The 11,863-nt window shown below is 37.1% G+C and overlaps 1 protein-coding gene across 2 annotated transcripts in view; it reads left to right on the forward strand.

The window, feature by feature from the left end:
- Positions 1-8,354, forward strand: part of LOC109095716 (pappalysin-1-like) — a 115,382-nt gene extending 107,028 nt beyond the window's left edge. For both annotated transcript variants that reach the window (XM_042723071.1, XM_042723072.1), the window contains one exon: positions 5,986-8,354. In XM_042723071.1, coding sequence (XP_042579005.1) covers positions 5,986-6,090 — 105 coding nt within the window. In that variant the 3' untranslated portion in view covers positions 6,091-8,354. The remainder of the gene's footprint in view (positions 1-5,985) is intronic.
- The last annotated feature ends 3,509 nt before the right edge of the window (positions 8,355-11,863 follow it).

Here is an 11,863-nt window from a genome sequence, read left to right on the forward strand (position 1 = left end):
GCCTGGTCCTGCAGATTATCCTTAGCATTAGGAAGATTAGACCCTTCCTATCAGAGCAAGCTGCACAATTCCTTGTCCAAGCTCTTGTTCTCTCCAGGCTGGACTATTGTAATGCTCTCTTGGCCAGCTTTCCCGCATGTACTATTAAGCCTCTGCAACTGATACAGAATACAGCAGTGAGAGTGGTCTTTAACGAGCCGAAAAAAGCTCACGTTACACCTCTCTTCATCAGTTTACACTGGCTGCTCACATCAAATTCAAGGTACTGATGTTTGCCTACAAGACAACAACTGGCGCTGCACCAATATATCTAAACTCTCCAGAAGCTTGCTTTCTGCAAGCGAACGACACCTTGTGGTGCCATCCCAAAGAGGCATAAAATCACTATCACATACCTTTTTTTCTGGACTGTTCTCAGCCGGTGGAATGACCTCCCTATCTCAATTCAAGTCTTTGGCCATTTAAAAAAACAAACAAACAAACAAAAAAAAAAAAACTAAAGACATCTTTTTCACCAGCACCTGACGAACTAATACTAGCACTTACCTATTTTATTCTATCCCATTCTATAAAAAAAATAAAAATAATAATTGCTGTGATTTTAGGGCCAACCAAAACCCCCTTTTGGCATTGAAAAACTGTCAGGATTTACTAAAGACACACAGTGAAATATTAGTGCTGAAAAGGCATGGACACAGTTATTTTTGTGGCTGACCTTATTACATATGCATTTGTAGCACTGTCCCTTGATCAGGTGCAAAACTTATAGGAGAAGAATATTTAAGTGAAACCCAGCATGATCTCATAAGGTTCGCAGTATTCAGTTTACTGGTAACTGCGCCCTTTTTTACCACCCCAAAAAAGCATGTCTTAAACCCAACATTAATTGGTGCTGCTCTTGGTAGATTGTGTTGGTCATCATGGAAATGGTCTGGTTGTGCCTTTCTTATTTAATGTGCCCAATGTCAGTAGAACAAGCACAGAACTTTCCACTCCCAGTGATGCTTTTAAGGGATTGTTTAGTAAATATGGCTCTTAATGTTGTAAATATTGTTTCTACCATTGTTAGAAATAACATTGTGAATATATTTAAAGTCTTTGAGTGTACTCAACTCTAGTTTATAGTGCAAACCAAATGAACCTCTTATTGTTTTATAGAGAAATTATCTTAAAACAACAGGAGCAAAACAAATCATTGTTGCTTCTCAAACAGTAAATAAATGTCACTCAGTTTTGACGGTGACGTTTTGACGTGATATATGCGTCTGAACCTCAGTGCAGAACCAGCATTACGCTGTGTTGAGTTTTGAAGCACTACGTCTGTGATCCGATCCCAGCTCCCTGATACTATTTCCCTTAAACTGCAATCTGACACATGCATGCACTCTGCAGAGGTGGGGGGTCGTGTGCCGTGACGTACATGGTCTGTCAGGGAACGTGTGTATGTGTGTGTTCTGGACTGGCCTCTGCCCCATGCTGACATTCCCAGCCACCATCGATGAGCCCCAGATGTGGCTGCTGGTTCAGCCACCCTAAGGGTCAAGGGCAGAGGAAACCATGTCAAATTTGCCACCCACATCTTAGTCCGATGGTGAGATAAGGAGAGAGTGCGAGAACTTGAACTGTGAAAGTTTACAAGTCAAGCAAACAAGAACTATGAAAGTTTGCATGTCGTGAGATTGGAGAAAACGAAAGGGTACATTTGAGAAATGATTATGTAAAGTAATAAAAAAAAAAAAAGAAGAATTCACCACCATCATGAGGATGACAACAACAGCCTGCTGAAAAAAACAAACAAAAAAAAAGCAGCCTTAGTTATCAGCCCAGTCTTAAAAAGCTGGTAAGGTTGGTCTGTTTGATGGTTTTAGAGGGTTTGCGGGCACTTGTTAGCTGGTCAGAATGGAAAAACAGCCTGGTCAGTAAACCACCTTAGGGTGATGTATTTATTTATTATTTTTTCAGCAAAGTTAGCAAAAGCCAGAAAAAAATAATGTTTAGACGAGAGGGAAGGCATACGTTTGGACAGGAAATGCCATGCAGGGCAATGACGGCTGGTTTTGATATGTGTCCGGTTCATGCTTGTAAAAGCTTCACAGGTAAGTGGCTCTGGAAAGACTAAGTGTTGCTCACACAAACATGTTTTGTTTTAATTACTTCGTAATACATGCCATTTCCGTCTGGAGAACTCCACTCTTACACTACAAACAGCTTTTCTTAATCAGTATTGTTCTCAGTAGCCAGCAACATATCTAAACATCCTTGAATTTTTTTAAAAAGCACAAACTGGCCAGAGAAAGAGACCAGGTTGGTTACCATTAATAATGAAATAATAATAAATTAATAAAATATAAATATTAGATAAAAACTTATACTTGAAAAAGAGAAGTGTTGCCTTTTGAACTACAAACCCGATTCCAAAAAATTTTTAATACAATACAAAATTCAAAAAAAAACATAGATGACATATCAAATGTTCAAACTGATTTCAATATTTTATTCAGAATACAACATAGATGACATATCAAATGTTTAAACTGAGAAAATGTATCATTTTAAGGGAAAAATAAGTTGATTTTAAATTTCTAGCATCAACACATCTCAAAAAAGTTGGAACAAGGCCATGTTTACCACTGTGTGGCATCCCCTCTTCTTTTTATAACAAGCTGCAAACATCTGGGGACTGAGGAGACAAGTTGCTCAAGTTTAGGAATAGGAATTTTGTCCCATTCTTGTCTAATACAGGCTTCTAGTTGCTCAACTGTCTTAGGTCTTCTTTGTCACATCTTCCTCTTTATGATGCGCCAAATGTTTTCTATGGGTGAAAGATCTGGACTGCAGGCGGGCCATTTCAGTACCCGGATCCTTCTTCTACTCAGCCATGATGTTGCAATTGATGCAGTATGTGGTCTGGCATTGTCATGTTGGAAAATGCAAGATCTTTCCTGAAAGAGACTACGTCTGGATGGGAGCATATGTTGTTCTAGAACTTGTATATACCTTTCAGCATTGATGGTGCCTTTCCAGATGTGTAAGCTGCCCATGCCACACTCACTCATGCAACCCCATACCATCAGAGATGCAGGCTTCTGAACTGAGTGCTGATAACAACTTGGGTTGTCCTTGTCCTCTTTAGTCCGGATGACATGGCGTCCAGTTTTCCAAAAAGAACTTCAAATTTTGATTCGTCTGACCACAGAACAGTTTTCCACTTTGCCACAGTCCATTTTAAATGAGCCTTGGCCCTTGCTGGATTCTGTTTAGATAAGGCTTCTTTTTTGACCTATAGAGTTTTAGCCGGCAACAGTGAATGGCACGGTGGATTGTGTTCGCCGACAATGTTTTCTGGAAGTATTCCTGAGCCCATGTTGTGATTTCCATTACAATAGCATTCCTGTATGTGATGCAGTGCCGTCTAAGGGCCCGAAGATCACAGGCATCCAGTATGGTTTTCCGGCCTTTACCCTTACACACAGAGATTGTTCCAGATTCTCTGAATCTTTGGATGATATTATGCACTGTAGATGATGATAACTTCAAACTCTTTGCAATTTTTCTCTGAGAAACTCCTTTCTGATATTGCTCCACTATGTTTTCACCGCAGCATTGGGGGAATTGGTGATCCTCTGCCCATCTTGACTTCTGAGAGACCCTGCCACTCTGAGAGGCTATTTTTATACCCAATCATGTTGCCAATTGACCTAATAAGTTGCAAATTGGTCCTCCAGCTGTTCCTCATATGTACATTTAACTTTTCCAGCCTCTTATTGCTACCTGTCTAAACTTTTTTGGAATGTGTAGCTCTCATGAAATCCAAAATGAGCCAATATTTGGCATGACATTTCAAAATGTCTCACTTTCAACATTTGATATGTTATCTATATTCTATTGTGAATAAAATATAAGTTTATGAGATTAGTCAATTATTCCATTCCTTTTTTACTCACAATTTGTACAGTGTCCCAACTTTGTAGCTGAAATACATTTTAAGTAAATAAATATATGAATGAATGAATGAATGAATGAATGAATGAATGAATGAATGAATGAAAGGTATATAGGAATCTAAAATATACAGAAGCACAATATAAAACTTAAAATATAAAAAGCTTATTAAAATATTAATTGATATTAAAATAGTATATAAAGTATATAAATAATACTAAAATAACACCAATTAAGAATATTTAGTTAGATGTGTGCCTAAATTCAATTAAAGATATATTCTTTAAAAAGTATTTGTATGATGAGTTTAAAGATAAAGTAAATCTGTCTTGCTTTAGGGATGTTAATATTATTATTATTATTATTATTATTGTATTATTTAAAAAAACAAGACAAAATTATTGATTTAAATAAATAAACAAGCAAACAAACAAACAAATAAATAAATAAACTCTTCTAAATATTAATTAAAGTAAGGATTAAACAACTGTATGAGTTGTGTTTGTTTGTTCATTTATTTGGTTATTTTATTTGGGTGTCTAACATGCCTAACCCTTATATTGTGGTTGTTTCTGATATAAAATTGTACCTTTTTTTTGTAGCTCTCTGGAATACTTTATGCTGATTAAAATATTCTAATATTCACTGTCATCCATGTAACAACTGTTTATCAGTCCACTCCTCCAGGTGACTGAAACCGGTGATATTTTAAAGTTTTTCATATCACACTACAGACTGGCTCTCTCTTGTTTCATAAAAACACAAACAGCACCATTTTTCAGTTGTCAAATGTAGTGAAGATGACCATAGTGTAATATTGTAATTTCAGTGTTTACTTTCTAGCCAACAAAATTGTTTTGTACACTGTGGTGAACTGTTTTTCTTTTTTCTTTTTTTTGAAGAAGGTTTAAGATAATTTGTATAATAGCCATACTCCACATACCTTACTGCAATTACCGTTACTCTAATTATAAGTATAATCACGTTAACATGACCACAATATTATGTTTACAAAAGTTTAATTGCCGACTCGCATTATGAATGGGAAAAAATGTCTGCAGTTTTCAAGGAAATCAACCTGCTAATGTCTCTGCAGCCAGATTTCATACTGAAGTGCCTCCACTTTGGCCTTGACTCAAACCCTCATCTGTTCTTAGGTACAAAACGGCAGGATATTACTCCATAATCGATGCTATGAATTAGAAAGTCCACTTTGTTGTGCACCAAGATAAATTCGCATATGAATTCACGCCATGAACAAATCAGTCTGTACAGCCGCTGAGGCTAAGACAAATGGTTCCGTGAATGCGCAAATGTGAACTGCACATATGGTCCTAGTTTTGAGTGACTGGAGATGCATTTTATCCTGAAAAGCAGCTGAGGCCTGTCCCGAGGGAGGCCGCAATGCAGCAGCTGGTGTCAGTGACGCACTGCCAACATTCAATTGTGACGTCAAGTGCCAAACAACATTCAAATTCTATTTTCAATCCCTCCAAGGGGCTCATCAATTTTTCAAGCCAGTGCCAAGTCCAGACGTCTTGACCAATGATGCAAGCTGTCATTACACTCTTAAAAATAAAGGATATTTGTTGGCATCGATAGTTCCAGAGCCTTTTACATCCATGAACCTTTCCATTCCACACATAGTGGAAAAAAGTTCTTCAGATTATTAAAATTATCTTCAAATGAGGAAAAATAACATTGTTCTATTAAGAAATGTTCATTGGATGGTTCTTTGGGGAACTAAAAATGGTTGTTTTATGAAACGGGTGTCTGGAGAGCCAATATCCTGCAGAGTTTAGCTCCAACCAGCTCCAACACATTTGCCTGGAAGATATTAGTAAGTCTGAAGGCCTTAATTAGCTGATTCATGTGTTTTTAATTAGGGTTGAAACTGAACTCTGCAAGTCAGTGGCCTTCAAGAAACTGGAGACCCCTGTTTCAATGGTATCACTGTGAAAACCCCTTCTGGGGTCTTTATTTTAAGAGTCTACTCTGAACCTTTTGGTTTGTATGTTTTAACGTGTTTCTTTTCTTCTTCAAGTGATTCCGTTCCCCATGTCTTGTGACATCCGAAGAGAGTGTGCTTGCCGGGACCCCAACGCCTTGGAGAACCGAAAGGGAGAGCACTTGCACTCACTTGGTTAACACGCTCCACCAAGCTGGTGCGCAGACTGGGACAGGATGAGATCTTCTTCCCAGAAATGCTGCTGCTTCACAGTTGTACCTCTCCTCTTATAGCTGTTCATCATTTCCAAGTCCAAGTCTACCTGCTATCTCTTACACTACGTTTGGAAAAGGATCCCAATGTCAAGACCCCACAAAGGACCAAAGCTGGTTTGTGTATAGGCCGGGACACACCAAGCCAACATCAAAGAACTAGGGGCGATGAAAGCCGACGGAAAAGCTGCAAAAAAAGCTGCACTCGAACACACTGCACAGACTACAGCCAACGGCAAACTAACACATGCATTCTGCGCATGCATGAGAGGAATTAACTGTCTATATCAGCATCTATCAATAGTATATATTCGTCATTCAAAAGGAGAAACAAAGATATACGAGATAAACACAGATATATGAAACGTAAATAGAGCAGTGCTTGTTTACCATTTTGAATATCAGTAACATTGATAACTTTAACCATTTTAAGCGGCTCATGTTGTTATGAAAACATTCACGTATTTGATTGGGAAAGATCACGTAACATTTAAACAGCCTTCTGTCTGTATCGCTTTCATTTACGTGCTCGTTTTCATCACTTTCACTTTAATTCTTTGGCAATGACTCATTCGCTAAACTAAACTGAACATCCAATCAGAGCTCTAAACTGAACATCCAATCAGAGCTCTCACTCGTGCCGACGGCGCCGACGCTGATTCAACATGTTGAATCGGGCAAACTGCCGCCGACAAGTGGAACACACCAAACAAACTAGCTGACCGTAACTCGCCATCGACTTGGTGTGTCCTGGCCTTATGCCATTTGTAGATCTTTCACAACCCCTCCAAAAAATGAAAGCAAGGCATCTCAAGGGAACCATACTGATTTGACCAAAGCTAGAAAAATAAGAAACACACTCTTGAAATCGTTTAGGGGACTTGATTTGTTTTAGTTTGTCTTGGATGTGATCTCAGTCATCCCAGGAAGGTGGTGCATGGTGTTTCCACCCTCACCCGTGTCCATATAGAAGCAGACTGGGTCCCAAAACAAGGACTGTACGGTTGGCTGTAGAGCAATTGCATGATCGTGGGTTGTTTTTAAAGACTAATAGTGATTGTTGTTATGTTCCTGAAATGATACAAATCTATCAAATATAAATGCGCAATGGGGAAGAGCTGCAGGTCTCGTCGCACACTATTTATGTTCTGTTATGAAATAATTGCAATTTGAGGTTTATTTAAAATGCACACCAGTAGATTTGGCATAAATATGGTGAGAGAGAATTGGTTTCTTTAGCATGGCTGCTGTCGTTGCTGCTACGATTGCTGCTAATTAGTCAGACAACAGGAATATGCAGGACATGATCTAGTGTGCCATCAGTCTGCCTTAATACTTACCTCTGATCAATATAACCATCCGTGACCGAAGACCTCCCATTAAAGCTCCAGGCCAGTGCTGAATTGTAGCTCGTCCTGGTCCGAATGCAAAATAGACACAAATTCCTGAATGTAGAGGCCATTGTCATAAACCTTTTATTGAACTGAAATGCTTAGTTCACACAAAATCTGAAGATTCTATCATTTACTCATTGTTTTGTGTATATGAAATACTTAAAAAATAATAATAATAAAAATAAAAAAATATGCACCTCATTTCTATAAAATGATAAATAAATAAAACAAAAAACAGTATTCCATAAAAGTCTTCTGAAGCCATACAGGTCTTGCGTGATGAAGAGATTGAAATTAAAGTGAATATTCACAGAAAATCTTTCCATCTGCTGCAGATCTCGCATGTCATTCTCCACTCTCTGGTTTCAACACACATGAGAACCAATGACATCAAAGCGTGGTGTGACATCCAAAGGTGCCATATTTCAGTCTGACCGCAAGCATGGAAGGTATTTGTAAGCTCTGATGGAGGGGAAAAGTTTCAGCAACTAAAAACAGATTAACCTTTGGTCTGTTCCTCACACAAACCCATCAGCTTCAGAAGACTGCATGAGTACTATGGACTGCTGCTGTGGTACTTCTGCGGTGCTTTGCATTATTAAATTGACCATGATTATGTAATATGAATGATGACGACAAATGGAGACTCTTACGCACTCTTTCTAATCTCAGTGAATCTGCTGCCAGTCAAAAACGTTTCAAAGGTAACTTACTGCACATGTGCCAACTTTGTAACCACTTGTATATGTTTTTGCCAAAAAAAAAAGAAGAAAACAAAACAACTTAGCTTCATGGAAATCAGAATTACTTATAAATCTTATATATGCAAAATCGTAATCAGATTTCAAAATCAGAGTGAAAAAGAGAGAAAAGGAAAATCACTTTAATGATTATTACATTAAGGGATAGTTTACCCAAAAATGGAAATGTGCTGAAAATGTACTCACCCTCATGCCATCCAAGATGTATATAAGTTTGTTGCTTCATCAGATCTGAAAGAATATTGCATTACATAACTTGCTCACCAATTGATCCTCTGCAGTGAATGGGTGCCGTCAGAATGAGAGTCCAAACAGCTGATAAAAACAATCCATAAGTAAACCACACCACTCCAGTCCTTTAATTAACATTTGTATACTGATGGATCTGTTTCTTACAAACACGCAGCTTTTGGCTTCACTAGATGTTAATTATTGGACTGTCATGTGGATTACTTTTGAATTATTGTGATGTTTTAATTGGCTGTTTGGACTCTCATTCTGATGGTACCCATTCACTGCAGAGTATCCATTGAGGAGCAAGTGATGGAATGCTACATTTCTCCAAATCTGTTTTGATGAAGAAACAAACCCATCTTCATGGCCTGAGGTTGAGTAAAATTTCAGCAAATTTTCATTTTTGTGAGAACTATTCCTTTAATGCATTCAAAAATGAAATTAAGCAGCCTCTATAAAGGTTTATTTATTTATTTGTTTTTTTTTTATATATTTGGCTACCAACTGTGGACCTCTTCTTTAAACAAACCTCTTCCCCGTATGGCCTTAAAATGTTTTAACTAGTTTCTCACTAATGTCTGAATCTCCAGGTTTGACTCTCTGTATCAGGTGTGTCAAACCTGCTTCTGGAGTGCCATCATCCTGAATACTGTAGCTGCAGCCCTACTCCAAAGCACCTGCCTTAAGACCCTGACTAGCTGGTTCAGGTGTGTTTAATTAGGATTGTAGCTAAACTCTTTAGGGAGAGCTGAATTGAACCCCCTGGTCTTTAGCGATGTCCCCTAATATTGGCTGTTTGTTCAAAATGCCACAAGCCATAATACTGAAGCACATGGTGAAGAAATAAGTATAATGTTACTGTGGTACTCACCTGCTGAAGAGTTTGCCAGGTGCAAAAATTCACGCTTATGCAGAAAAATTGAAAAAACATTTCTGATAAGGTTTGTCTTCTCCTTGAAGTTAGTCATTTAGTGCGAACGGACCAAGGCTAAGGAAAATGGTTTCTTGAACATTGGCTGTTTTATTGGCATGGAAAACATGCTAAAGCATTAAAGATTATTTTGCGTGATGTTTAAATAATGGGCATCACTTTGTGCAATTGTAGATATATGGTAGTACAAGTATCGTAACTATGACATTTATGATTAAAGGAAAAAAATAGAGAAATATCTGGAAGAAAGTCAGACAACCATATTGTTTTTTTTTTTTTTGTGTTTAGTGTTGAGTCCTCATGTATGTGGCATAAAGAAGTCAATATATTTTATTTTATTGTGCTTGTGGTGTCACAGGTACAGTCATTTATATTTCTGAAGAAAATATTAACTTAAAAAAGGAAGGAAAAAAAAAAGTAATAAATAATAATCTTATCTGTACCAGTAGTCAGTATTTGTATTAATGACCTCAGTTGCTGCACTTTTTTTGGTAGCCCGTCGAACGAAAGTTAAAACTTCTAAAATCGCTGCTATTGTTAGGCAGGACAATTTTGGAGGGAATATGTGTTTGTGGTGAAATTAGTAGTTTGATTTTCCTTTTACTGTATGAAATTATCACATGCCTCTGTGATTACTGATGATTATTGTGGTTTCTCTTGCTTCACGTCTGGTTTTGTCGTAAACAGCAGAGCAGTGTGACATGTGGAAACATGTTAGTGGATTGATATGCCCTGTCTGAACAAACCTTTGGGATCATGGAAAACTGGCTTTAATATTTATGTTTCAGAAAGTGTGAAAATTAAGACTTTAAATGGGTCATTATATGTATGTATGTGTTTGTTTGTTTGAATGTTGTTGTTGTTTTTGTTTTTTTGTTTTTTATAAGCCATCTTGTGAGTTAGATTGAAGGGTGTATTATTATTATTATTATTATTATTATTATGATGATGATGATGATGATGAAGGAACTACAACACCCCCCCCCCCCAAAACAAAAAAAAAAAAAAATATATATATATATATATATGAAGCACGAGAGTACAAGAATTCTAATAATAATAATAATGTATAATATAGATTTTGTTTGCTATATATTCTTGGGAGAACAAGCGTATTAAGTTACTATTACCTGAAATTATGTAACTGTACTCGAGATAACATTAGTCAGCATTTATTGCCAAGATGGACAGCAAAACTGATCAGCAACTATTTCGCCAAGTTAGCACAAATATCAAGTAACTTGCCAATTTCCTAACAGGTTTTGTGATTGGCAGGCCTGTCAGTCAGTGCTTTTTTTTTTTTTCTTCAATGCTGCAGAAATGTACCGGCTAACTGCATAATATTTTCTTTTTGAATCACTCTTCTCAGAGTTATTATATGTTTCTCCATCACTATGTGCAAAACAGCAATCCAAAACGCCAGACAGTTCTGAGTGCAATTATGCCAAATACTCATGCTTTTTGCTTTATTTTAGACACCAGTAATCCCTCAAAGCATACAGGTCTGAGAGTGTTTGTTGGCTTGTTAAATGAAGTTGCCATTGGGCTGTTTGACACACACTACTGTAAGCACCATAGGATTTCTTGCTGTACCTCATGCCTGTAATGTTTGCTGCTTCCATACTTTCGTATGTTAGTGATTTGCATCTATTAGCAACATATAAAAGTGTACATAGTAGAACTATTTATTGAGAGTGTTATACTTTTGTAAGTTATATTTTTATTGTTTATGTAAGTTATTTGTACAATGGTCTTATAAGTGTAAAATTTGATTATTGGGGCTCTTATATTATTTTTATTTTCTGTTTATTCTTTTATCCATTGCTCCAGTTGAAGAACAAATACAATACTTCATATATATATCATTTGCCATTCAATGACAGAATGTCATTAAGTCACACCTCACAGTTTTCCATGCTATGGAAATACTGCCATTAATGCAGTTGGGACATGATTGTAACTAAATGTTATAATAATGTAATATATGTATGTAATTGTTTGTTAATACAGTGCATTTATTCTATGGCAGTCCCCACAAGAGGAGAATGTGATCATGGTATATCTTTCAATAGGAGAAATCACAGTTTTCTTCCCAGTTTGTACCAAACATTTTGAATGTGTATTAATATCCATGAAATTCAGAGCTCCCATGCATCAGCATTGGACAGGTGAAGAAAACACATTGCTGTTTTTGGCCTGCCAATATGTTTGTCCAGGTGTCAAAATATGGACGGGCACAGCAAAATATCAGTGCTCGATGAGTCAGAGTTTCTTCCCTGACTAGTGCTCACAATTGGGAGTCCTCAAAGTCGAATTATATTTATTTGAAATGTTGGTCAGATGGTGGAAAATCTGTAAGAAAACAAACTAATGGAATTGTA

The sequence above is a fragment of the Cyprinus carpio genome, chromosome B5 (assembly GCF_018340385.1).
Source record: "Cyprinus carpio isolate SPL01 chromosome B5, ASM1834038v1, whole genome shotgun sequence".
Taxonomy (NCBI): Eukaryota; Metazoa; Chordata; class Actinopteri; order Cypriniformes; family Cyprinidae; genus Cyprinus; species Cyprinus carpio.